General features: G+C 32.9%; 1 protein-coding gene across 2 annotated transcripts; it reads left to right on the forward strand.

The window, feature by feature from the left end:
- On the forward strand, positions 1-27,911 carry LOC143236723 (protein kinase C, brain isozyme-like). Of its 2 annotated transcripts, none has more exons than XM_076475169.1 (10): positions 1-223; positions 3,964-4,104; positions 9,205-9,378; positions 10,794-10,885; positions 13,104-13,166; positions 13,340-13,478; positions 14,454-14,534; positions 15,014-15,121; positions 15,340-15,480; positions 27,664-27,911. In XM_076475169.1, exons 1-10 carry the CDS (start codon positions 38-40, stop codon positions 27,814-27,816), a joined length of 1,278 nt encoding a protein of 425 aa, XP_076331284.1. In that variant the 5' UTR covers positions 1-37; the 3' UTR covers positions 27,817-27,911. The 2 variants fall into 2 exon arrangements, with proteins under 2 accessions (XP_076331284.1, XP_076331283.1); XM_076475168.1 differs by lacking the exon at positions 27,664-27,911 and adding an exon at positions 16,583-16,898.

The following is a 27,911-nucleotide window of genomic DNA, read 5'->3' on the forward strand; positions in this document are numbered from 1 at the left end:
CAAACCTGAAGATAAAGACCGTCGACTCTTGATAGAGATGTGGGATTGGGATAGAACTTCTAGAAATGACTTCATGGGTTCTCTGTCGTTCGGCATCTCTGAGGTTATCAAGAACCCCGTCGAAGGATGGTACAAATTGTTGACTGCCGAGGAGGGTGAATTCTACAATGTACCTGTACCAGCAGAAATTGGCAACATTGCAAGCCTGAGAACCCAAATAAAGGTACTTTATTATTATTGTTTGTAAACCTTTACTTTTAATCAGATCTAATGAGCTTATCTGTGAGAGAAAATATGTAGAATGCTGCTAATAAACAAACTTATGTGGGGGGAATAGAATGAAACTGCCTATTGAAACCCGAACCACTGAGTACTTTTTTCAGAAGTGCTTTCTAAATCATCATTTTATCTTTTTATTTATTTATTTTTTTTAATTTTCACCATATATCATTTGTAGCTATTATCACATTCGTCTAAGAATGGTTTTAGGCGTGTCTTTTATGAGTGTGCATTTTTTTAAGACAGCATCAACACACAGTATTAGTGTATCTAGAATAAATTGGTATTTAATTAAAAAATGTTGATTGCAGGAAATTAGTTATAACTGACGGTAAATGTGCATGAACTAGTTTTATATTATTTCACTATAGTATCAGTCCTACTCCAGTTATGAAATTATGCAGGCATTAGTATAGCTTCACATACGACAACTAGGCCTATCTGTACAGGGACCATCTAATCACTTGACATTTATAATGACCAGTAAAATGCCATGGCAGTTGGTAATTATATGGCCTTTAATATCTTGAAATTCAGTAACAATGTTGTTTTGTCCAGTAATGATTAATCAAGTGATTGTCCTGTCTTGACATTTAATAGTGTTTCTCTGTGGGTATTACTGATGTAGCTTTTTTCCTGGTATTTAATAATGATGTCTTCATGGCCAGTAAGAACTGATTTTAAGTAATGAATTAAATTATTAGCAATGACAGTGGTGAGTAATGATGTCACTATAGTCTGTAACAATGTCTTGATGGTCAGTAGTGATGTCACCTTGGTCTGTAATAATCTTTTGATGGTCAGTAATGATTCCTTTGTGGTTAATAATGCCCTGTCTTCTTTTCATCAAAATTAAATAATAATCCTTTCTCTTAAAATTTGATTGTTTCTTAACCCTTAAATGGCAGCCATCATTAGTTGATGCTGCTACCTACAACAGTCTTGCTGTTTAAGGGTTAATATCTTAGTATGACTGAAATAACTTTTGTCTGTTTCATGGTTTGGATAAAAAATCTAACAAATAGTATGTAGAGAGTTCAAATAATTGGAAAACAAGTAGTTTAATATTAATGACTCCATATTTTCAATTAGCTGTCTGTGTATTTTGATATGTCCTTGTTGATTTCATTGAAAATCAGTAAAATGATGCTTGTCAGTTTTCAATGGTAACAAACGTTAACACACACATACAGAATTAAACCATAAACGTAGTGGTTTTTGTCTTTCTTTAAGACCAATAACTTCATTCAGTAGCACCACAGAATATACCTTTGAGTCATTTAAATAGTGACTCAATAAATTAATTTCGTTTGTATGTTTTTCTTACTGTCTTTTTTCTAAATAAATTTACTTTTATGGGTTTGGAACATGAGATATGCAAAGTAATTATATGTAATTCATTTAACTTGTGTGGTTGTATAAAGTTAACTTATTTTACCTTGAATTGACCCTTTTTAAACTGATATACTTGTTAGTGAATAACGTCTTGTAATTTGGAACTCATAATTCAAATATAAATTTAATAATATTAATTAACATGTTGGTAATGGTCTGATGACGTTTTTTATTTCAACAATGATTAAAACTTTATTTTATGTAATCATTAACTTGAATAATAGATGGCGTTAGTATCAACATAGTGACTACCCAAGGTATTCAAAAGGTTCATTCAGCTCTTTAGTCAAAATATTAGGACATCCCATAAGGAGGGTCCAAAAATTTAATACAGACAGTGGATCACAATTTCTATCTTTGTAGAAAGCTTTAATGACTAAAATATGTAGTACGATGTGTATAAAAATGTTCAGACAAATAAAACAAAGCAACCTAACTCCACTGTTTCAGATCATTAATCAAATAAACCCTCATGAAGACTGATGTGCCTGAGGAGCACATTAGGTACATAATGCTTTATGAGTTGAAAAAAAAGACAATAGTGCAGCAGAAACTACATGAAACATTCAAGGTGTTTATGGTGTGGAGTCTCTCAATGAAAGAAAATGTTGAAGGTAGTTTCAGAAGTTCAGATCAGGTGACTACAGCTTAAGTGATGCGTCACGTTCAGGTCGTCTTGTTAAGTTTAATAATGACTTGCTGCTGGTTGCACTTGATGAAGATTGTGCTGTAACAGTTGAAGAACTAGCACAGAAGTTTAATTGAACCAATTCAACAGTTCACCATCATTTAGAATAGTGTGGAAAGGTGTAAAAACATGGAAAACGGGTTGCCCATGATTTGATAGAACCCAACCTGAGAGCAAGAGAAGACATTTACACTTCTCTGCACTCTCGTGAAACGTAACTCACCTTTTTTGGACAGGTTAGTGACTGGAGATGAAAAATGGATATTTTATAAAAATGTTAAGCACCACTGACAATGGCTCAGTGCAGGTAAACTGGCTAAAGCACAGCCCAAAATGGACCTCCACCCTAGGGAAAGTCTTGTTGAGCGTTTGGTAGGATATTGTTGGTGTCTTCATTGACTTCTATTGTGAACAGTTAGAGTGCCTGAATGTTGCACTGAAAGAAATGAGGCCTGCTTTGATCAGTAGTATAGGTGTCGTGTTACAGCAGGATAATGCACAGCTCCATATATCAAGGATCACATCTGCAAAGATTGAAGAACTGGACTGGGAGAAACGTCCACATCCTCCTTATTCTCCAGACCTTGTCACATCTGATTATCATCTATTCTGAAGTTTGCAGAACTATCTTAACAGAAAAGAGCTCGAAACTCATGAAGATGTCAAAACTACCCTCTCTACATTCTTTTCCTTCAAACCCCAATACTTTTATAGAAGTGACATTCAGAAGCTTGTGAATCATTGGCAGGAAGTAATTAATAATAATGGAATATACATTATTGATTAAATAACATTAAAATCCTTTCTCTTTTCCAAACCTAAAATCTGACATTACTGGAAGGATGACCTGATAATTTTATTAATATACTGGAATGTTTTATGGCAACTTGGATAACTTCTTTCTTTCTTGTGCAATTCAATTCAGAAGTGTAACAAATTATGAAAACATTTTCCAAAAGTGAATTTAAGTCGTAAACCAAACAAAAAAACTTAGGTATATTTTATATATATTTTACTCAATTCAAGAAATGATAATACTCAATTTAATTTTAAAATCTTAAAAAAATGTTTAACATGAAAACAAGTTAACATTAGTAACATTATGTTGTAAGGCTTCATTTATGATTTAATTTCATTTTGAAGATCAGTTTAGATACAAGATAAGTTAAAAATGTAACTTGTTGAGAAATTTAAAAGTGCAAAAATCTTGTGCTTTTATATCATTGCTAAAGAGATTATTTTAAACCAAACTTGGCTGGTTTTAGAACTGATTCTTCATTTCTGTTCTCTCTTTTGGCTGTTTTTAGAACTGATTCTTCATTTCTGTTCTCTCTTTTGGCTGGTTTTAGAACTGATTCTTCATTTCTGTTCTCTCTTTTGGCTGGTTTTAGAACTGATTCTTCATTTCTGTTCTCTCTTTTGGCTGGTTTTAGAACTGATTCTTCATTTCTGTTCTTTCTTTTGGCTGGTTTTAGAACTGATTCTTCATTTCTGTTATCTCTTTTGGCTGGTTTTAGAACTGATTCTTCATTTCTGTTCTTTCTTTCTTTGAATTTTCTGGTTGTTTTTATGATTTATTATTATTAATACTTTCCTTCCAGAATAGGATGTCTCTGGCCACCAAGAAACCGGATCGATTATCAGACCTAACAGATATTCCACATAATATGGGGAAACAGGACCTCATCAGGGCTTCGGATTTCAACTTTATTATGGTACTTGGAAAAGGAAGCTTTGGAAAGGTAAGTGATGAAGCTGAGAACATTAGTTCATATTGAGTAACTAGGCTATATGTATATTTTACAAAACCAATAGTCCTGGACCATAACTGGTCCATCTTTTCTTGTTCAATTAAATTTGTTTTTTATTTATTAATATTACTTTTTTAATGCAATATTATTTGGGCATTGTATAGTTTTGCATTCGTTACGTGCGTAAAACTTGTATGCTACATTTGATTATGTGTGCTTCTGGATACAGATTAACCCAAATGTTAAATTAATAAGCTATAAATATAAAGTAAGCCATGACAGTAACTACATAATAACATGCCAATATATAATAATAAACTGTATCAGTTTAATGTTTTTAAAAAATGTAAATATTTCACCTATTTTATAGAATCAGTTAACTTGTATATATGTGTTAAAAGGTATAATAACGAAAATTCTATATTTTCTTTTTCTTTCTTTCTGAGTACATTGATAAACAAAGTGTACACATAGCTTGTTTCCCTTAAAACATGATTAAATTACTCAGATTTGTAGGTGTTGTTGTAATATTTACTGTAACTTGTAACTTAAACATACAGATACGTCTTCTCTGTAATATATAAACATACAGATACGTCTTCTGTAATATATAAACATACAGATACGTCTTCTCTGTAATATATAAACATACAGATACGTCTTCTCTGTAATATATAAACATACAGATATCGTCTTCTGTAATATATAAACATACAGATCGTCTTCTCTGTAATATATAAACATACAGATATCGCTCTTCTGTAATATATAAACATACAGATCGTCTTCTCTGTAATATATAAACATACAGATCGTCTTCTCTGTAATATATAAACATACAGATACGTCTTCTCTGTAATATATAAACATACAGATATCGTCTTCTGTAATATATAAACATACAGATACGTCTTCTCTGTAATATATAAACATACAGATATCGTCTTCTCTGTAATATATAAACATACAGATACGTCTTCTCTGTAATATATAAACATACAGATATCGTCTTCTCTGTAATATATAAACATACAGATATCGTCTTCTCTGTAATATATAAACATACAGATCGTCTTCTCTGTAATATATAAACATACAGATATCGTCTTCTGTAATATATAAACATACAGATACGTCTTCTCTGTAATATATAAACATACAGATACGTCTTCTCTGTAATATATAAACATACAGATACGTCTTCTCTGTAATATATAAACATACAGATACGTCTTCTGTAATATATAAACATACAGATACGTCTTCTCTGTAATATATAAACATACAGATACGTCTTCTCTGTAATATATAAACATACAGATACGTCTTCTCTGTAATATATAAACATACAGATCGTCTTCTTCTGTAATATATAAACATACAGATATCGTCTTTTGTAATATATAAACATACAGATACGTCTTTCTGTAATATATAAACATACAGATATCGTCTTCTCTGTAATATATAAACATACAGATATCGTCTTCTCTGTAATATATAAACATACAGATCGTCGCCTTCTGTAATATATAAACATACAGATATCGTCTTCTGTAATATATAAACATACAGATACGTCTTCTCTGTAATATATAAACATACAGATACGTCTTCTGTAATATATAAACATACAGATACGTCTTCTGTAATATATAAACATACAGATACGTCTTCTCTGTAATATATAAACATACAGATACGTCTTCTCTGTAATATATAAACATACAGATACGTCTTCTGTAATATATAAACATACAGATACGTCTTCTGTAATATATAAACATACAGATCGTCTTCTTCTGTAATATATAAACATACAGATACGTCTTCTCTGTAATATATAAACATACAGATACGTCTTCTCTGTAATATATAAACATACAGATACGTCTTCTGTAATATATAAACATACAGATACGTCTTCTCTGTAATATATAAACATACAGATATCGTCTTCTCTGTAATATATAAACATACAGATACGTCTTCTCTGTAATATATAAACATACAGATACGTCTTCTCTGTAATATATAAACATACAGATACGTCTTCTGTAATATATAAACATACAGATACGTCTTCTCTGTAATATATAAACATACAGATACGTCTTCTCTGTAATATATAAACATACAGATACGTCTTCTCTGTAATATATAAACATACAGATATCGCCTTCTGTAATATATAAACATACGAATACGTCTTCTGTAATATATAAACATACAGATACGCGTCTTCTCTGTAATATATAAACATACAGATACGTCTCTCTGTAATATATAAACATACAGATATCGCCTTCTGTAATATATAAACATACAGATATCGTCTTCTGTAATATATAAACATACAGATACGTCTTCTCTGTAATATATAAACATACAGATACGTCTTCTCTGTAATATATAAACATACAGATACGTCTTCTCTGTAATATATAAACATACAGATACGTCTTCTCTGTAATATATAAACATACAGATACGTCTTCTGTAATATATAAACATACAGATACGTCTTCTCTGTAATATATAAACATACAGATACGCCTTCTCTGTAATATATAAACATACAGAATCGTCTTCTGTAATATATAAACATACAGATACGTCTTCTCTGTAATATATAAACATACAGATACGTCTTCTGTAATATATAAACATACAGATACGTCTTCTCTGTAATATATAAACATACAGATACGTCTTCTGTAATATATAAACATACAGATACGTCTTCTCTGTAATATATAAACATACAGATACGTCTTCTCTGTAATATATAAACATACAGATATCGTCTTCTCTGTAATATATAAACATACAGATACGTCTTCTGTAATATATAAACATACAGATACGTCTTCTCTGTAATATATAAACATACAGATACGTCTTCTGTAATATATAAACATACAGATACGTCTTCTCTGTAATATATAACACAAATGAAAAAGAAGTTGTAACTGTCGTTCCGTACGTTCCATGCTGGTAAGGAGCGGGTGTGCTCAGATTATCGACACTGTCGTTCCGTACGTTCCATGCTGATAAGGAGAGGGTGTGCTCAGATTATCGACACTGTCGTTCCGTACGTTCCATGCTGGTAAGGAGAGGGTGTGCTCAGATTATCGACACTGTCGTCCCGTACGTTCCATGCTGATAAGGAGAGGGTGTGCTCAGATTATCGACACTGTCGTTCCGTACGTTCCATGCTGATAAGGAGAGGGTGTGCTCAGATTATCGACACTGTCGTTCTGTACGTTCCATGCTGGTAAGGAGAGGGTGTGCTCAGATTATCGACACTGTCGTTCTGTACGTTCCATGCTGATAAGGAGAGGGTGTGCTCAGATTATCGACACTGTCGTTCCGTACGTTCCATGCTGGTAAGGAGCGGGTGTGCTCAGATTATCGACACTGTCGTTCCGTACGTTCCATGCTGGTAAGGAGAGGGTGTGCTCAGATTATCGACACTGTCGTTCCGTACGTTCCATGCTGATAAGGAGAGGGTGTGCTCAGATTATCGACACTGTCGTTCCGTACGTTCCATGCTGGTAAGGAGCGGGTGTGCTCAGATTATCGACACTGTCGTTCCGTACGTTCCATGCTGATAACATGCGCGCCATTTTTCCGCTGAAACGCGGATTTCCGCGGTTTTCAAACGGACAACGATCACCCACGAGATTCGTGTAAATTTGAGGAGAAATTATGAGCGATTTGGGGGCCGGGTAGGTGGTTTTTGAGGAGAAATCGTATTTTTTCAATGTTTATTGCAGAAAAAAAAAAAAATCTGACCGCCATCTTGGAGGCAGTCTCGTTTCGTCTCGTTGCAGGACTCGTGGTCTGGTATCGTGTGCATACCAGATGATAAAATATTCTCTATGCTCCAAAGAAACAACAGCGATTGAAATGTTTAAAAGGAAAGATGTTCATTTTGATCCTGTAGACAAGAGAATGTGTAAGGACATTAGATCAGCAGCTTCAAAGTATACCTCAAAGCTGAGAAGAAAAGGCTTGAGGCCTATGGTTCTGTGAAATCTGGCCCAGCCACCTTGGCTAAAGAAAAAGTCCAGAAAGCTGCAGAGGCACAGAGAGCTGCCCATTCAGAGAAGGAGAGAAAAAAAGCTCGGAAGAGAGCACTGGAAACCCTTGTCTCAAAAAAGAGGAAAGCATCCAAGATTGATTAAAGGAAATTAAGTGATTTGAAATTTGACTGTAATTTATGCAGCAGAGCAGAAGTTGATATCAGTGACTGAAAAACATTTTATTATTATCTGCAGCATACAGTGCCAGTGGTTTATTTTAAAGCATTTCATTAATTTTATTTTGAAGCAATGTCAAAGCTTTCCTTGATTTGCTGTTTCAGTTTGTATTGCGAAAGAATGAAAAATATACTGATATTGAGGTACCAGTAATTTGAGGTACCAGATCCATGCCCCCGGATCCCCCTAGTCAGGCGCAGCTGTGCCTCGCTGTGGCGCCTCTGGCACCAGGCTATATACCTTTTCCTCTTTTTTTCATAAATGTCATTGGCATGCCTGTGATAAGGAGCAGGTGTGCTTAACTTCCTAATGACTGTTTTTCTTAATCATGAAGTTTTAGGAAGACTGATTGAAATGCATTCTAAATATTTGACTTCAAACCTTTGTGTTATAACATAACTGAATTCTGTTTCAGATTTCTATTTTTAGTTAACTGCTACCATGTTGTTAAATTTTGAATATTGTTATTTTAGCTAACCTTATTAGCTGTCATATCATTGTACTTCGCGATTTGCATGTGAAATTTACTAATTTGTTGTTATAATGAAAGAATGAGGCTGTGTAGGTTAAAATTAAGACGTCTTCTGATGCAGGCCTTATGTTCTTTTCCAAGGAACAGGATTTTTTTTTATACTTAAGTGACTAGATTTTGCTTTTTGATATCCTGTTCATTCTTAGATTTATTTATTCTTTTGATATCCTGTTCAAACTCAAGTCTTGGTATATCCTAACTAAGATATATACATAGAGAATCTTTCTACTGATATGTATATGTGTATGGTATTAAAGTGGTTACATTCATAGTTAAGCCTTGTTATTGACATAGGTTATGCTGGCTGAAAGAAAAGGAACAGATGAGTTGTATGCCATCAAGATACTCAAAAAAGACATCATTATTCAAGATGATGATATTGAATGTGCCATGGTGGAAAAGAGAGTTCTTGCTTTAGCTAACAAACCAACTTTCCTTGTGCAATTACATTCTTGCTTTCAGACTATGGTAAGCTCCAAAGTGTGTGGTTTTTACACGATAGTTGGTTGAACTTTTCAGCTGTATTTAAATAATATATCTAATAATAGTAATAATGTTTACCCTGAACTGCTTACATTAGTCTACAATCCCTCTTTAATTTTAAGAGTATATATAACTTTTAATTAACATATTTAGTCATTCACCATAACTTTATTAAAAACTGTCTGTGACTAACCAGTTGGAAGTTCATGGTTTTCTAATTATTTTAAACAATATAAACATAAACTATTATTATTATATTAATTGAAATTTGAATTTTTCCTATTGTAAAAGCTGCTTTTATTAAATTAATTACATTTGGTGAGAAAACTACTGAAAGTTTCAAAGCTTGTTCATATTGGTATCAAGGTAATGTTAGTTATTATGATCAGTTTCATTAGCTTCATTTCTTTAAAATGTTTTATAAGTTTTGAATTATAAATGCAGATAATACCATAAGCTTCTTTGTTTGGAACTGAGCACAAAGCTACACAATTAGCTATCTATACTCTGCCCGCCACGGGTATGGAAACCTGGTTTCTAGCCGTGCTAGTACTTAGACATGTTGCTCTTACATTGAGAGGCAATATTGTAAAAAGAAATATTTTTGTACCAAGAATAACTTACCTTTAGATCCAGATGAGGATAAGCATTTAACTTTTAATTCCAATATTTTAGGGTTTTTACCCTTTACCAACAAGGGTCACAGCTGCTACTGAAGCTGCGGAAGGTTGTTTAAAAAATGTCTGATACAATATTCAGAGTTATTACTTGAAAGATGCCAAACATATTTACTTCTAAACAAAGCTGTGACCTTTTAATTTTCAGTTGCTAGTGTAGAATTTTATCAAGCATTTATAAAAGTGCACTCGTGTTTGAGATAAAATTTAATTTTGTTTTTTGAGAAAATACTCAAGTGATTTTATTTCATAGCTATCAATAAGTGAATTTATTGAAAATATTTGTAAACATTTTTTGTTGGTTGTCAACTTTTATCCAAGTCTTAACTGAACACTAAAGAATATTTTAAATTTGGCCACACAAATATGTATAATATTCTAGTTTTAAGTTGAGTTGTTTGAATTGTTATGTTTTGGACAATTAACTGTAAATCCAACTCGCTTTTGTAACTTTTATTTCATGCACAGTTGTACCCAACTTTCTGTCAAATTTAAAATTAATCTTAATAAAAGTTTCTGTATGTTCAGAAATATGTTTAGAAACTGTTAAAAATATTTATTATTGAAACTGTAACTAGTGTATTTTATTCTTATGTTTGACTCAAGTCACAAGGAGAATAAGTACTTTATAAATATTAGTTAAGAAGAAGTTAAATCACTTGTTAAAAATGTTACTGTACTGTTTTTTTCCTGTATCAGGATAAATATTTGTTCACATTACAGGACCGACTCTATTTTGTCATGGAATATGTGAATGGAGGTGACCTTATGTTTCAGATTCAACAGTGTGGAAAGTTTAAAGAACCTGTAGCAGTGTAAGTACATGTAGCTTTTATCATTTATTATATAATATATTCTTTCTACACAGCATTTGGTTGTCTGGTTACTATGGGGGTTGGAACCTTACAGTTTAGCTCACTTATTGCTGAGCCACTGACGTGTATTACACGTTTGTTGAAAAATAACAGTGGAGTTTACAGACTTTTTTGTGTTGGAAAGTTATCATGGTACTTAAGGACAACATAGGACGTGTTGTTTCATCTAGCCTGTCCCATCCTCTAAATTAAACTAACAGGTTTATAAAGTAAATATAATTTTGAAGCCAGTCTGTATCATTCACATAGTTATCAAGCTTTCTTTTAAATTCACTTAACCTTACTGCCTTCACAACTTCTGAAGGCAACCCATTCCAAAGGCTAACCATCAACATTTATATTTGTGTCCTTTAGTCCTGCTGTTCTTGATGCATTAACACTATTAAAAACTTCAATCAGATCCCATCGAATTGTTCTTTTTTTTAAAAAAAAAAATTTTTAATCTCTCCTTACATGAGAACTCTACCCTAGGTGTACCATTCTCGTGACCCTCCTCTGATGTTTTTCAATGTTTTTCTTAAGGTAAAAAGTCCAATACTGAAAACAGCATTAATCAGTCTGTACTATGTATAGACTTGTATTCAGTATTTCTGTAGATGCACTAAAATCCTACCATTAGCAAACAGTTTGGATGACATTAGAGATTGAACAACCATTACCCTAAGATCTCCTCCTTCCTTATCCCTGTAAAGATTATTCTTATCCAAATTATAACCCACATGTATTATTATTTATTATAATTAAAACCCATATGCCATTTATTTGCCTGACTCACTAAATGATCTAAATCATTTTGTAAATCTGCAACCAATTCTTCACATTCAGAAACACCCAAGACATCAATATCATCTTCATAATTTATTGGTTATTCCTTCATCTGTGTCGTTGATGTAAATAAAAGATAACAAAGGCCCTAAGATTGAGCCCTGAGGTACTTACTTTAGACATCAATCCAGTTTGAGTGAACTCCATTTGTAAAAACCATTTGCTTTCTTCAACCAGACAGACACTGCTTCTTTCTCCAACCAGTTATCACATATTTTGAGGAACCAGAAGATAGTGGAAAATGTTATGAAATATCCAAAGTTTTATATTTGGTTGATTTACTATATATTTACTTGAACATTTATGGAAACTATATGTCATTGAGTTCAGTGAGGAAATACCATCGTAACATTAGTTTCCATTCATGGTAGAAAAACGTGTAGATTCAAGAAGTCTTGATAGAAATTAAATAAAACCTGTATTACCCAAGTGCTTTTGAAAGGTGGACCTTTCTTCTTCAGAGGCAAACGTTGGTTTACAGATAGAGTAGATTAGAGATGTGGTTACCAAAACATCTTATTATGTGTGCATCCTTTTACACTTTTATTTTGGATTCGTTCTAGGTTGTTTTACGATGATAATTCACTAGATTTGTTGTCTGTATCTGAACATTCAAGGTATCACCTGAGTTTTTGTTTTCTGATTGATCATCATTTATGATATGACTGAGGTACCTTTATTTGTTCTGTTGTTTATCAATGTATATTTCCACCTGTATTTACTCTTATGAATCAAATAGCAGTTTTTGCCACACAGGTAATTTAAAGGAAAAATTCCAGCTTCAACAAAAAGCTAATCTCAACCATTTGTAATACTACCCATCTTGTACTGCCCTCTGGTGAATGAGTATATAGTTATATAAGTTGGATACAATGCAGGAACATGACAGACTAAATTGTGAGAAGCTAAGAATGTTGTATGTTTATATGTGGCAGGGAGATGTTAAGTACTCACTAACATTGGCCCTAGGAACAGAAACAGTGGACTTGATAAGTCCCCCCACTATGGTAAACAAATGGATAACTATTCAATAAGAAAAAAAAAAAAGTTATATTTTTTAAGCAGCACACAGTTTAAGTAATAACTTAGAATAGTGAATATATATATAATGTATTTAAACATTTAGTTCATGGTCTGTCATCATGGTATAATTTTTACCAGCATGAATGTAGATTGAAAACCCTACAATGTGTGATGTCAGTATACATGTTTTAACTTTTGTAAGTTGCTGTAAGGTGTACATAATTATTATGTGGTTCTGGTCTAACTGTACTTGCTTGGGAGATTTATAAATTGAATGACGAAGCTCTAAATACGTGGTTTTTTGTTTCAGATTCTATGCTTCAGAAATTGCAATAGGATTGTTCTTCCTTCACAGTCGAGGAGTTGTGTATAGGTAAGTATTGATAACATATAAAGCATTATGGTAAAAACTAGAGTTGAATTATTGTCACGTGTGCATTTCAGTTGTAATCTTTATCTGTTTGAGGTGTGATAAAACCAAATTGTTAGTTGCAATATGTGAGTAAATAGCTACAAAACTGATCAGTTTCACTTCTTTCTCTTCAGAGACCTAAAGCTAGACAATGTCCTTCTCGACCAAGATGGTCACATCAAAATTGCAGATTTTGGCATGTGTAAAGAAGGTATAAAGGAAGACAAAACTACTAAAACATTCTGTGGTACGCCAGACTATATTGCACCTGAGGTTAGCTTGCTAGAATAATTATTTAGAACTGTTATATCTGTGGTGAGAAAAAAACTTAAAAAATATGTGTGTTAAAGGTTATTTATTGAACTGAATGTTCCCATAACAATAACTTTAAGACAGTGGTTCTTAACCTTGTTAGAGGTACTGAACCCCAGAAGTTTCATACTTGCATTCTCTAAACGCTTCGTAATTGGAAAAAATAAAATATGACTCCCATCATGTTCTGTTATACATGTGAATCGATATTGTATGTGTTCATCCGACCACTTTCTGTTTTTGCTCAACATAGTTAGTATAAATGGATTGAAAGATTAGGAAAAAAATCACAAATGACGAACGATTACTACAGTCACAAGTCGACTGCTAAGCGCACAAAGTTTCCTGCAGCACAGATATTAAGGCCAAGTGATGTGACGTGATGGCCAAGTGGAACATGACGTCACAAGTGGGGTTAACGAAAACGGACACACACACAGTGTGTGTGTCTTGGCCTCCACAGAACCCCTGGGGTTTCATTGAACCCAGGTTAAGAACCACTGCTTTAGGATGATTAATAATTTGGATATTAGTTGGGACTTGGATAATAGTAGCAGTGTCAAACTTATCTCTACTCTGAACTTGATTAAGTTGTAATACAACTTAGTGACTTTATAACCTACAAGATGTTCTTTTATAATGTGAATTTATATAAAAGTCACTAAAGCAGTATATAGAACTGATTCAAGACTCTGATATTATGGATGTCATAATTGGTCATATTTCCACTTGTGTGTGTGGAATAATAAAGAAAAACACTGTCATTAGTGGATCTCTAGAAATCAGTATATTAAGGAATAGAAAATATTATTATTTAATACTAGAATATGCAAGAATTTCAACTTTTTCTTAATTAACTTGAGTGGTAATGTGTTATCTTTAAATATCATTGTGTTTTATTTCTCAGGGAGTTTTTGTCACTAATGATTTTTGTAGATTATTCTGTATCAGCCATATGGAAAGTCAGTAGACTGGTGGGCCTATGGTGTCCTCTTGTATGAAATGTTAGTTGGACAGGTAATCTTTTTATTTATTTAATAACTGTGTAGTGATTAAAGAGATGTCAATATGTGGATGTTATGACCACATTGATGTATTACTACCAACTGTAGTTCAGATATCATGTTGAAGTAATTACCTTCATTACTAAATCATTATAAACTGCAAGTAAAATTTTGTAATTTATAATAACTAGAAAAGATGTGTTTATTGATTTCTTAATGTTTGTAAGGCTAAGTAAACCATACAACTGTAGTGATAAATATTATACCATTGTGAACTCTAGTGTTTCCATTTGGAGGCTCGTTATATGATTCTATGTACAGCATGATAAAGAATCATTGCCAGCAGAGATAAGTTAACTAAAATAATCATGTATAGTTTATCAGTACAATCAAAAAGTTGTATCTTTTGGTCTAACTCTCTCTGACTAAGCTACATGATTAGGTTAATGAAGTAACCAGTGAGTTATTGATATGCGACTTTTACACCGACAGCCACCTTTTGATGGAGAAGACGAAGAAGATCTGTTTGCCTCTATAACTGACCACAACGTCTCTTACCCGAAGTCTCTCTCAAAGGAAGCTAAGGACGTGTGCAAAGGAGTAAGGTCTTTTTCTGGAACATTCAATCTTTAATTTTTTCTTTCTTAAATAACAATAACATTTGAAACCATCATTTGTTTAAGTAATTAAAATGATGCTTATTGTGGTTCTACGGGCAGACTAGATAACGGCCCACGGTTGGTTCTGTGGTGTTTAATAAATTTCAAGTTGGTATTACTTTACAGTTTTTATAATTTTTGTTGTCGTATCTCTTCAAGTTTTTAACAAAGAATCCATCCAAAAGACTTGGTTGTAACAGTACTGGAGAAGTTGATGTTAGGAGTCATCCCTTCTTCAGAAGAATAGACTGGGAGAGGATTGAAAACAAAGAAGTTCAGCCTCCATTTAAGCCCAAAATTGTAAGTGTTTTCATTGATACTGTTATAGAAAATTATAAACATATATATATTGTTTTACTTAAATGATAATGTGTGCGTGCTCTCTCTCGGACTCGCATGCACACACAGACAGACAGAAATGTTGAGTAACAAGCTAAAACTCATGTTTTTCGTAACTCGGCTGTAAATCCGAGGGCTTCTGATGCTAAAAATTAGGTTTTGATGCCTGCAGTTTACACTTATTAATGAACAACTTGTGGTGAGTAATGAAAACCACAATACTTCATAGTTTATTATTATTCTGCGACAGTTTTGCATCTATAGATTGTAAGTACTGAATCACACACACAGATTAAAATTGTATCTGTTTTCTCCCCCTATTGGTACATTATATTTACTCAGGAGAGAATTATAGATCTGAAAATGTGAAGGAATAAAAAAAGTTTTAGTTTTTTTAGAATCTGATGCTTTGTATATTTTTAATATAGAACTAAAATTGAGTCGAATATAATGCAGTTTTAATCAGAACTAAATGTCACTTTTTGTCTTTAAATGAGAACAGAAAAAGTTCTCTTTCTTTTATGTATTTGTGAAAACAACCAGTTATGTACTTCAGACAATCATGCTAGAAGTATCTTACTCAGCTTTGGAATATTTGGTTCATCTTTATTTATCACACAGGTAGTGTTATTGTTTATTGATGTTTTAAGGAATATGATCTCGTCTATTTTGTTTTATTTTATAGAATTACGTGTAATCTTTAATACATTTTATGAATTTTGTACACTTCTAGAAACATACTTGCATTGATTATTATAACAATGGACTTGTTGATGAAACTAATTTTGAGAGTGAGGAAACGGCAAGTTTGACTTTATGAGACTTCGTTGGACAAATATTATGCAGCAAGTTGGTCAACATTAAACATGAGGAAACATTAAATTAATACCATTGGACAGTTCCTTGTACTTAGCACAGAATAACATGCTATGTTTTTTGTTCCAGCTCTTGCTTTATTTTGTTTGTAGTTTCAACTAGACCTGTGTTTTACTTAATCTCGTAGATTCTTTTTGTTTTGTTTACTTTTTTCTTTTTTCTTTCTCTTTTTTTTTTTCCCTCACAGAAAAATCCCAAGACGGGTGAAAACTTTGACCCCATCTTCACCAACTCCAAGACAAATCTTACACCTACTGATAGCGTGGTAATTAATAACTTAACCGGAAGTGAATTTGGTGACTTCACGTTTGTCAACCCCTGCTTTGGTGGTCTAACAACATATATGTAGTATGATGCATGTGTGTGTGTGTAGACTCTGCAAGGTTTCGTTTCCTTTTGTAACCCCAACAATTTGTAGGTCAATGTGAAAAACCCTATAGATGGTTATCGGGGGTTAGGTTTTATCCATAAGAGGCTGGTAATGGAAGTGAAAACTGTATTCTTGTGAATATTTTTTTTTCCTTCTACGTAGCCAGTGTCTTTTAAATATATAAAGCTAAACCATCTTTACTTTGTTTTTCAGTCGCTATATAAAGTAAAGTAACAAGTTAATGTATTAAAACCTATTTCAAGTAGTTAATCATTTGCTTTTAAATTTTTAAACTTCTGTTTCTAGAAAGTTTTGTGGGTTTGTGGACTTTGGAATGTCAGTTTATAACTTGTACGTGTTTCTACAAAATGTTACTTTAAAACCTTGGAACATTATTTAAATATTTGAATATTAATTTTTTGAGCTTGAATATTGTATGTTGAAAAGCAAAACCATTTTTAAATTCACAAGTAAAGTCATGAGGTAAAAAACAACAAACTATACATTCCATATTTCATTTATCTACGATTGTTATTGAAAGTTTATTCCAGAAAGAAAGATCTGACTTAAATTTCAGAATATTAATAGCTTAATCTTATTAAGGATAAAAGTTTAATATTGGGTAGCTTTTTTTCTAAAATTTTCTAATATGGTTGTGTTATGTAGAAAAAATATGGCATTTAATGATAAATGCCTAGAATATTTTAAGACTTTGTAATATATATATAAAAAAAGAGGTCATTTTCTCTGCTAATGTTATGTTGTAATATATGTGAGCCTGGAAGGATGTTTTTTTTTATTATTGTCAGTGGTCTTCCGAGTTCAAGTTATCAATCTGCTTGATAATGTGATAAGAAAGAACTCAAAAAATGTTTTATTATAATACAAGTTTTTACTTCATTGGAGTTTTCTTATAGCTTTTTTATTTATTTCCTATTAATACTCTTGTCTTGTATTCTGTATATTTTGCTTGTCATATTTCATACTTAGTATGCTCTTAAATTCTCAAATATATCCTGCAGTAGATCGCCTTGTGTTCCGTCTGTGTTATAAAACTGTCTCGTTGATGTCGAGAAGGTATAAACACAGTCGGAAATTCTGGTATTGAAGCTCAAAAATAACTTTTTTCAGACTATTTGCACACTGTGTTATGTGTGTTGGAATCCATACAAGGCTTAGGAAAATATTGTTCATTATAAGCATTATGAGAAATTTATCTTTTCTTTGTAGTTTTGTGTCTATTTGTCAGCTGTTATGTGGGCATTAAAGTGTTTAATATTGGTGTATAAGGATATGTGTGCAAACAGCTTATACGTTGTTCACTTCAGCAACCATTGGATAACTGATTTTTATTATAATCACAAGTTTAACTTTGCAACAGAAGGATATTAATTGGAGAGGCATGTATGGCAACAAAGTGTCTTGTACAAGAACCAGTAAAGCAGTTTCTATTTCTTATAACTAAAGTGCCAAATTTAAATGTAAAACAAATGCAAGAAATTATATGAGTGATGTTGAGATGTGGTGGCTGAATCATAATGGTGATACTGAGATGTCTCAAAAGTGTACATAATATTGTTTTCACACTAGATTGGCAAAGCTTGTTTCTGTTTTGAAGCAACATTGTCGATCAAAACCTAAAGATTGTGCTATATTTTAGACCAAAAATAGCTTGGTGTCTAATGGTGAAATGAACAACATCTATTTATGGATTAACCTTGTTATCTGTCCAATAAAGTGAATAATTGGTTAGCTTTAAGTATGCATCTGTGAAAAATACAGTGGAGCACCGTTAAGCCGCGGTATTTGGGGGGTCAACCTGATTAACGCGCTTAAGTGGTCCGCGGCTTAAACCTTGTGACTGAAAAGCCGAAGTCGCCAACAGCTCTGCCGAGGAGCCTCGTCCGGGCCATTGCGTGATCATTATAATATTAATGTATAGACTATTCAGATACAATTGACAAGTGCCATTTTAACACAAACGACCAATGCATTGCGATGGTTCGCTTTTCCCTGTAAAATTTCGTCTTCCCGTGTTACATGGGGGCCGCCATGTCAATATGGTATGCTCACTATTAATTCAGAAATTGAACTGATTTCTATTGGGTTTGTGGCCAATATTTATACAATTTCATAAATATATCAGATTATCGAATTAAAAATAATACTTTAATTATTGATCACTTTTTTCACGGATTTACCGCGGATTAACTTTAATGTAATGAGAGGTATGATTCGGTGACAATGGCGGCCTCCATAAAGCTGACATAGAGAGCGGATAAGGTAGATTAACGGTCGATTTCTATTGTAATATATTTTATTTATTTCCCAAATTAAAGCAAATCCTTTTTAAATATCCCCTAGAAGTTATAAAGACAAGGAGAGGGTGAGAAACTTTAAAAAGCCAGGTAGTAGATTTAATACATCAAAAATTTTGGGACAAGACTTGCTACAGCGGCTTAAGCTATTTCGCGGTTTACTGGTCCGCGGCTTAATGGCGCTCCACTGTAACTGAATATAATTCAAAGACATGTGTGATTGTCGTGACTTACTTTTCAGCTTACAACACTTTACAAAAACTTGTCTCCATTTATTTTTACTAGAGGATCCAGTTAAGAGAGACTCAAGTTTCATAGTTTTCATATATAGTTATAAATGTTTTCTGGTGTTAAATAACAATGCACAGCTGCTTTGCTAACACCTTTTTCATTGTTTCATTGTTAATCCACTAAATAATATAAGAACTTGTAGAGCAATAGTTTTATTTTTTAGAAGTGAACATGTGTCAAACTTGAATACAATGTTTTATGTCATGATAAAATGCAGTTTCTTGCATTAATAAAAACTGAAATGGTGATGGCTGATGCACAGTAATGCACTAATAAAAACTCGTGAAGTGGTGATGGCTGATGCACAGTAATGCACTGATAAAAACTCGTGAAGTGGTGATGGCTGATGCACAGTAACGCACTAATAAAAACTTGTGAAGTGGTGATGGCTGATGCACAGTAATGCACTAATAAAAACTTGTGAAGTGGTGATGGCTGATGTACAGTAATGCACTAATAAAAACTTGTGAAGTGGTGATGGCTGATGCACAGTAACGCACTAATAAAAACTCATGAAGTGGTGATGGCTGATGCACAGTAACACACTGATAAAAACTCATGAAGTGGTGATGGCTGATGCACAGTAACACACTGATAAAAACTCATGAAGTGGTGATGGCTGATGCACAGTAACACACTAATAAAAACTCATGAAGTGGTGATGGCTGATGCACAGTAATGCACTAATATAAACTAATGAAGTTGTGATGGCTGATGCACAGTAACGCACTAATAAAAACTCTAATGAAGTGGTGATAGCTGTTGACCTTTCTGTCAATTTCTAACTTCCTCATTAGGTAATCTGTAGCTTGCCTAAGTTAAGTTCTCCTAGAAGCATGGCAACAACCTGTTATAGTATGCCAGGTGTTCTTTGTTTGAATGCAGTAACCATTTTGTATGGAGAAATATGAAGTTCTGACTGAATCATGGTAGTAGTTGATCAGTGTTTCATTACTAGATTCTTGCAATTAAAAGCTAAGTAATGATAAAAAAAAAAGTGTTTTAGTGTTTCTATTAGGAAGACAGAGACGACAATGTTTGGTTTTAGTGTTTATATTAGGAACACAGAGACGACAATGTTTGGTTTTAGTGTTTATGTTAGGAACACAGAGACGACATTTCTGTGTGAGGTAGCATTTCACCTGATGAACTACTGCTGCTACAAATATTTAATAAGCTTTCTTTGAATTATTAAATTTAACATGAAAATGGTTACTGTCCTGTTCCATGACTACAAAGGTAACTTGAGTGTTATTCAAACCATTTCTAATTATTCTCATACAATGAACATTTATTTATTTATTGAGATATTGTTCTGTTTTTTTGTTTTATCTTTCTATCTCTCCTTCTTTGTGTGTGTATGTGTTCCTTACAGCAAAGTCACATTGGGCTATCTGTTGAGTCCATCAAGGGGAATCAAACCCCTGATTTTAGTGTTGTAAATCTGTAGACTTACTGCTGTATCAGTGGGGGACTACTTTTTCGTATCTGTAAATCCATATTTTAGTGGTGTTGTTTATTCTCGACTTACTGCTGTACCAGCGGGGGACTACTTTTTCGTATCTGTAAATCCATATTTTACCGGTGTTGTTTATTCTTGACTTACTGCTGTACCAGCTTGGGACTACTTTTTTATGTCTGTAAATCCATATTTTAGTGGTGTTATTTATTCTGGACTTACTGCTGTACCAGCAGGGGACTACTTTGTCGTATCCGTAAATCCATATTTTAGTGGTGTTTTTTATTCTCAACTTACTGCTGTACCAGCAGAGGACTACTCTTTCATATCTGTAAATCCATATTTTAGTGGTGTTGTTTATTCTCGTGGGACCATTCTAGTTTTATCTGTTATGCAGTGTGTGTATATTATTGTATTAACCATTATAATAATTTTATTTGTATATTTTGTTTTAAAACAAACAAACAAAACAAGGCACAATTATGACCATTCATTATCTGTATCTTTATAATTATCTTATTTAACCCTTTCATGACCAAATACTTTACTCCCAGTACCTGAGAAAATGAGAGAAATATACAAAAGATTTCAAGGTAAACCCATCAAGGTAAACTACTTAATTAGATTAAATCAAACCACTAATGAGTAGAGCTAATGGAATACAAGTTTCTTGTCTCCTTGTTTATAAAGATTTGAATGAATTGTTAGTTCACTATCAAAGTACCAAGTTTGTCTTCTTGTAGTGAAGGAGTGAATGTGAATCGACTGAAGTAAGTGTAATTCTTGTTGAATTTTTCTTATATTTAGTTTTTCATTATTGTACTAAGGTTTACTTAGTAGGTAAATCTCTTTTATTCTTCTGTTTCTACATTGAAAGAATTCATCATTTAGATTAATATTTAACTATGTAACACCTAGCTGGAACGTTTTTATGTAAAGTTCTTAATCTGATTAGATTCTGTTACTCTTTGCTAGTCTTAGTGGTTATTCCAAAGATTACATTGTTAAATGCAGCTTTTTAATGGCTGGTAATGTTACTTGTGAACAAAGAGAATGGTACAGATTTTGCCGTAGCTCATGTGAATATATGTTATATGCCTTATGAATTATTTTTAGATAACAGATTTACTGATCTTTTAGAGTTTTAGGGTTAATGAATGTAAATAACCACAAGACGTCATTCTCTTTGTTTTGCACTAAACATTTGTTTTTCTAAAGTATATTTTCTGAAAGTTTTTAATTTAAGTATTGCTTAACTAGGTTATTGAGTAAAATTGTTATTAATTATTCTAAACTCTGTTGTACGACTTCTATTGTAAACTAGCGTGTCTGTTTTGGGAGATCCAAGTTTTGAAGATTTATTTATTGTGTGAGGAAGAAAAGTTGATAATTATAGTTTGTTGAAGATTTCAGTTTTTAGTGTTTTTGTTTCACTGCTCTACTTGTTTTAAAGTAACTTTTTATTTATTCACTTAGTGGTAAGAGGAATACTTATTCGGAAACAGATGTTGAGTTGATTTCATGGAAATAGATGTAAATCCAGTTACGTGTTTGTTGGTAATACCTTAGAAAATGGTTGCCCTTAGAATTAATGGAGGATTAAGGTTTGTAACTTGAGTGGAAAATAATTTGTCATGATTATTTTGAAATGTTCTAAGTTTTATACTCTTCTAGGATAAATATTTGAAAATGCCATTTGTTCGTTCTCAAAAAATATCTTGATTGTAAAACATAGAAGAGTTTAGTTAAAAATGATTCTAAACTAGCTTTCCTATTCTGCAAGTGTTAAGATTACCTCTAGAGCTATGAAATATTATCTACCTAGGGCACTACTATACAGTTAACACGTAGTTTAATGTGTTTTAGAGGCTACTAAGAGCCATACTTTGATCAACCTTTAGACTTGTTGGTATCTATACTGAAGCTTAAAAAGAAATAAATGTTTTTTGTCCAACTGTCTTAAAAGTAGGTGAGTGAAACTTTAGGTTCGATGTTCAATACTCTTAACAGAAGTGAGTAACACCAGGAACAAAAGTGTGACTGCTTTCTAAGGAATTATTAGTTCACTTTTAAGGGGAAAACGAAAGTTGGATTGGGAGAAGTTACACCATTTTGTAGTTGAATAGGGGAAAACAAAAGTTGGGTGTTGTATGAAAACTGGTTCTTGCACCAAACGCAAAATGATAAACCAGTCTGTTGTGTCAAATGAACATAAATATTTAACCAGGGCAAAAATGAAAATATAGCAAATCTGTTTAAAAGTGAGTAAAAGAAACCATATTATGATTAACAGTTTTAATTTTTATTTATAATTTTGGTTACTTAATTTGTGAATTATATATTTGACAATTTGTGTTTGCTTAAAACAAATTTTCCTAAGATAACACTATTTTTGCAATTAAAAAAAATTACTTTAATATTAAGACGAATAAAAAGATTATATGTATTGTATGCCCAGACTTTGTTTGGTCAATATATTAAGGAGTTTTTAATGTGGCAATTTCTCTTGGGGTCTAAAGATAAACCATGTTAGGTTATTCAATCGCTTTACATTGTGATCATTCTCTACTTACACTTTGACCTTGTTTCGTATGTCCACCACTTTCAGTTTCTAACCTTATTCCTATCAGGAATTGGCTTGTTTGGTACTGATAATCAGTAATATACATATTTAGATATAGGTTTCGCTTCTTACTGACATCATTGCACTTTCTTTATTCACCACTTTCAGTTTCTAACCTTATTCCTATCAGGAATTGGCTTGTTTGGTACTGATAATCAGTAATATACATATTTAGATATAGGTTTAGCTTCTTACTGACATCATTGCACTTTCTTTATTCACCTCTTTCAGTTTATTCGTTCTCTTTCACATTTTCTGTTGGTTTTTTTTTCGTTGAATTCCTGCCCTTTTTATTTCTTTCTCCAATCTATGCTAAACTGGCCTCTTTTCGATTTTGCACGTGTTGGATTGTAACGTTTCATAACTATAGGGACGGAGTTACAGTCTCCATACCACCTGAATGTAGAAGTGTGGTCACTCACTCCAGTCATCTTCTAATGATGTAGATCACTGTAACTCGCTTATGTTTTAGGACCGATTTCTCACATTTTCAACTTCGATCTGGGTTACCGTACACTTCATGATACATTGTGTGATAACATTTAGAGAAGTTGGTATTTTGTCAATCATGATATATAAACTATTTAGAAACTAGAAAAGGGAAAGTGCGTACGTGCGTAGTTCACGTGCTCACATAGTTACCTTTTATCAGTGGATCTATTGGTTTGTGTTGTGGCAGCACTTTCGTATGAGACCATCTCAGTGTTATTAAATACTTGTCCTCATCTCATAAAATGTTGAACTCAATGCTTTTAATGATTTCAAATACTGTTGTTAATATATTATTATATCTACCTCTGTGCGTGTGAAACATATTTTAACATTATAAATGTTACACACTACGTATTTTTAATATATTAAGAATAGTTCAGGGTTCTTTAATGTCAGGTCTACACGAGCATATTACTGTTTTATTAAGAGGAAACGATGTTTTAAGATTTTTGGTCTGACTTGATCGTGGGAAATGCACGTTAACCCTTAAATGGCGGCCATCGTCAGTTGATTCTGCTGTCTATAACATTCCCACTGTTTAAGGGTTAATGGTACGTCAGTGTGGTTCATTTAATATAAACTAGATTTTAAAGTTTTGATGTGTGTTTAACGTCGCCCTCTATCGGCATACTATATATAAATAACTTTATCTTATCTTGTAAGCAGTACGTCGTTGTGTTCAGAATATGGAATAAATATTGTTTATGCGACAGTTTTATGTTGTGTTCTGATGTGTACACTTTTTTCATACACTTTACAAACGTCTATACTGGCCCAATTTAGATCAATATAATATCTATCCATGACATTCATAATACTTCAAATTACTCAGTAAAAATCAAAGACGATTGTGGTCGTTAAAAGAAATTAATTTTGATGTGGTATGGTCAAAGCTCTGGAATATATATAATATAAAGTGGTTAGTTTTTGTGTATATGTATATATGCCTTTTGTATAGCGCAGCGTTTCCCAAACTTTTGTCGTATTTGCCCTTTCACCCCTTTAAGAGGGGATTTAAATGACGTCATATAAATACAGATAAACATTGAATATGTGTAGTAGTAATTATTTATTGCCATTAATAAACAACATAAATATATTAGAACGTGTAATATTACATTGTTTCACTCTTGACTTGCCTTATCATTTGTGCCCCACCAGAAATCGTTTATTCCCACATGGGGACCCGGCATGGCCAGGTGGTTAATGCACTCGATTCGTAATCTGAAGGTCGTGGGTTCGAATCCTCGTCGCATCAAACTTGCTCGCCCTTTCAGCCGTGGGAGCGTTATAATCTTATGGTCAATCCCACTATTCGTCGGTCAAAGAGTAGCCCAAGAGTTGGCGGTGGGTAGTGATGACTAGCTGCATTCCCTCTAGTCTTACACTACTGAATTAGGGATGACTAGCACAGGTATCTCTTGTGTAGCTTTGCACGAAATTAACAAACAAAACAAACTGTTTATGTGCAAAGTTTGGAATTTGGACTGATTTAAATTTTGCTTCATTTTTTGGTATGTTTGCAGTTCTCCAATATCGTAAATAGTCCCGTACAGTCCGACACTTACTCGTTCTGTAATAAATCTGGTATATAGTGACTTAATAAAACTCTTCTTAATACATAACGTGTGTTACAGAGATGCCAACCATTACGATTTTGGTGTATACATTACGACTATACACTCCTACAGATAAATATTACGACTTGTTGCAACTCCCAAATTATTATATATTATATAGGTCTATACAATAGTGATAAATTGTTCCCCCATGGGTTGAAAGGGGTCAAAAGAAAAGTTCTAGTGAGATACAAATAAATTTTGATGATAAATAAAAGACACAGTCCAAATGTCTACTTGCGATAATCATATTTGTGCTTGAAATAATAATAAAAAAAAAATTGTATCTCCGACGTCTACCAATAGTTTGAGTGCGGTGCTTCTCCATATTGGGTACGTGGGGGAATACATAGTTACGTCATCACTGCTTGTCAGGCAATCAGCGCTCGCGTAGATGGGTATTTTTCCTTTTCTAAGCGGCATAGAAACACCAATGCGATAGTTCACAAGTTAGAAAAAAAGAGGCCTCGTCCACCAGATTGTCTTGTTTCTGGCAAATCTAAAAGGACTAAAACTGTGAATCAAAAATTTAGGAAAGAGTATAGTGCAAAATATCCGGTCATTGCATCACGAGTCAGTGACAGTCATGTGTTTTATACAGTTTGTCACATAAATTTTTCTGTGGCGCATGGCGGGATAAACGATTGTTCCAGACATACAAAACCTGCATCTCACCAACAAAAGGCTGAGGCGAAGACAAAAACCATGCAGATAACATTTATGAGTAAGAATTCAGAATATGAAACCATAAATGCAGAAGTGATGTTCACGCAATTCGTCATTGTTCAAAATTTACCTCTAGCTGTAGCCAATCATGCAGGGCATCTATTCATAAAAATGTTCCAAGAGTCTGATATAGCGAAAGAATATAGTCATAAATGAGCAATCTATAGCAGTAATAAATTATAATAGATATAATAATAATAATAAACAGTTTAGAGACATTAGTCAGGCCTAGTAACTGCAAATGATAAAGGGCTCTGTCTACAATCATTACGCTCAGTCATTTGAAATAGTTGGCATCTCTGGTATTATACAAATGATACGTTAGGTATATTTAGCAGTAGGTGGTTGACTGCTGTACTTATTACATATTAATGGGTGAGAGATGTTTACACTCATATATATGAAATAGTTATCAAGAGAACGTAATATTTTCTTATTGTGTAGGTTTTTCCGGAAGTGAATGAACGGTTTGTTTAGAAGTCTACATATTCAGCTTTTAAATATTCTGTGCCACATCAGTCGTCAAATAAAATACAAAAAAAGAAATTGAAAGTCTATGTTCATATGAAAATTAATTTCGCCAATCTGTTACACGTTATATAAAAAAAAACGTTTCTGGTATTATAATCTAACATAAATAAAATGATTGATTTACACTAATATTTGAGCCCACACGGCCAGGTTGTTAGGGTACTTAATTCGTAATATTAGTGCAGATGGATTGAATCCCCGTCGCACCAAACGTCGCTCACCCTTTCAGCTGTGGGGGCGATATAATGTTACAATGAATCCCGTTATTCGTTGGTAAGAAAGTAGCCCAAGAGTTGGCGGTGGGTGGTGATAATTAGCTGCCTTCCTTTAGTCTTACAATACAAACTTAGGGCAGATAGCCGTTGTGTAGCTTTGTGCGAACTTCAAAACAAACGCACATTAGTATATCACACACACCCTACTTTGCTTTTTGCTTTTATTTTAGTTTAAATGCAATCCAAGCTTTTTTCATAACGCTTGAAATAAGGTAGGCTTTATACATGAACAGATTTGAGGGTGACCTCTTTTTAGTGTTTTGAAATTATTTCGGCACGAAGAACAAGGCCGCTCATTGGCCTAACGTGCTTCTTTGGTTTACTAGCTTGGATAGCAGCAAAGGTCATTTGTTACGTTCAATTGTAATTAAATTTTTTAAACATATTTTTAATCGTAATTATATTTCAAAGTATTCAACTGATAAGGTTCCTGAACTTTCCCTTTCAATATTAACCTTAATATGATGGTTGGCGTCGATAAAAGATACGATTATAATAGGCGAGGACTCCTAGCCGTGATAACATCTCCACACGAAAATTATGTTTGATTTTATGTTTTTACAGAAATATCGCAAGGATGTTAGCAACTTTGACAAGCAGTTCACGAGTGAGAAAACGGATCTCACGCCGACCGACAAGCTGTTTATGATGAACCTTGATCAGACGGAGTTTTTCGGATTCTCCTTTCTTAATCCAGAGTTTGTCCAACACGTATAACGATGTTCAACGACTATTATTTAAATGAGTCAATCCTACTTTTATACCTAACGACAATTTGCTGACCAGGGTTAATAAAGCTATAATTCTCTTTT

This window comes from Tachypleus tridentatus, chromosome 13 (genome assembly GCF_004210375.1).
Source record: "Tachypleus tridentatus isolate NWPU-2018 chromosome 13, ASM421037v1, whole genome shotgun sequence".
NCBI lineage: Eukaryota > Metazoa > Arthropoda > Merostomata > Xiphosura > Limulidae > Tachypleus > Tachypleus tridentatus.

What these genes read in the sequence shown, in the direction of transcription:
- LOC143236723 (XM_076475168.1), top strand. Translation starts at nt 38, where the DNA reads ATGTGGGATTGGGATAGAACTTCTAGAAATGACTTCATGGGTTCTCTG. An exon ending in TTTAAAGAACCTGTAGCAGT is followed by an intron (nt 10,886 to 13,103) that starts GTAAGTACATGT and finishes TTTTTGTTTCAG; the next exon opens with ATTCTATGCTTCAGAAATTG. An exon ending in AGTCGAGGAGTTGTGTATAG is followed by an intron (nt 13,167 to 13,339) that starts GTAAGTATTGAT and finishes CTTTCTCTTCAG; the next exon opens with AGACCTAAAGCTAGACAATG.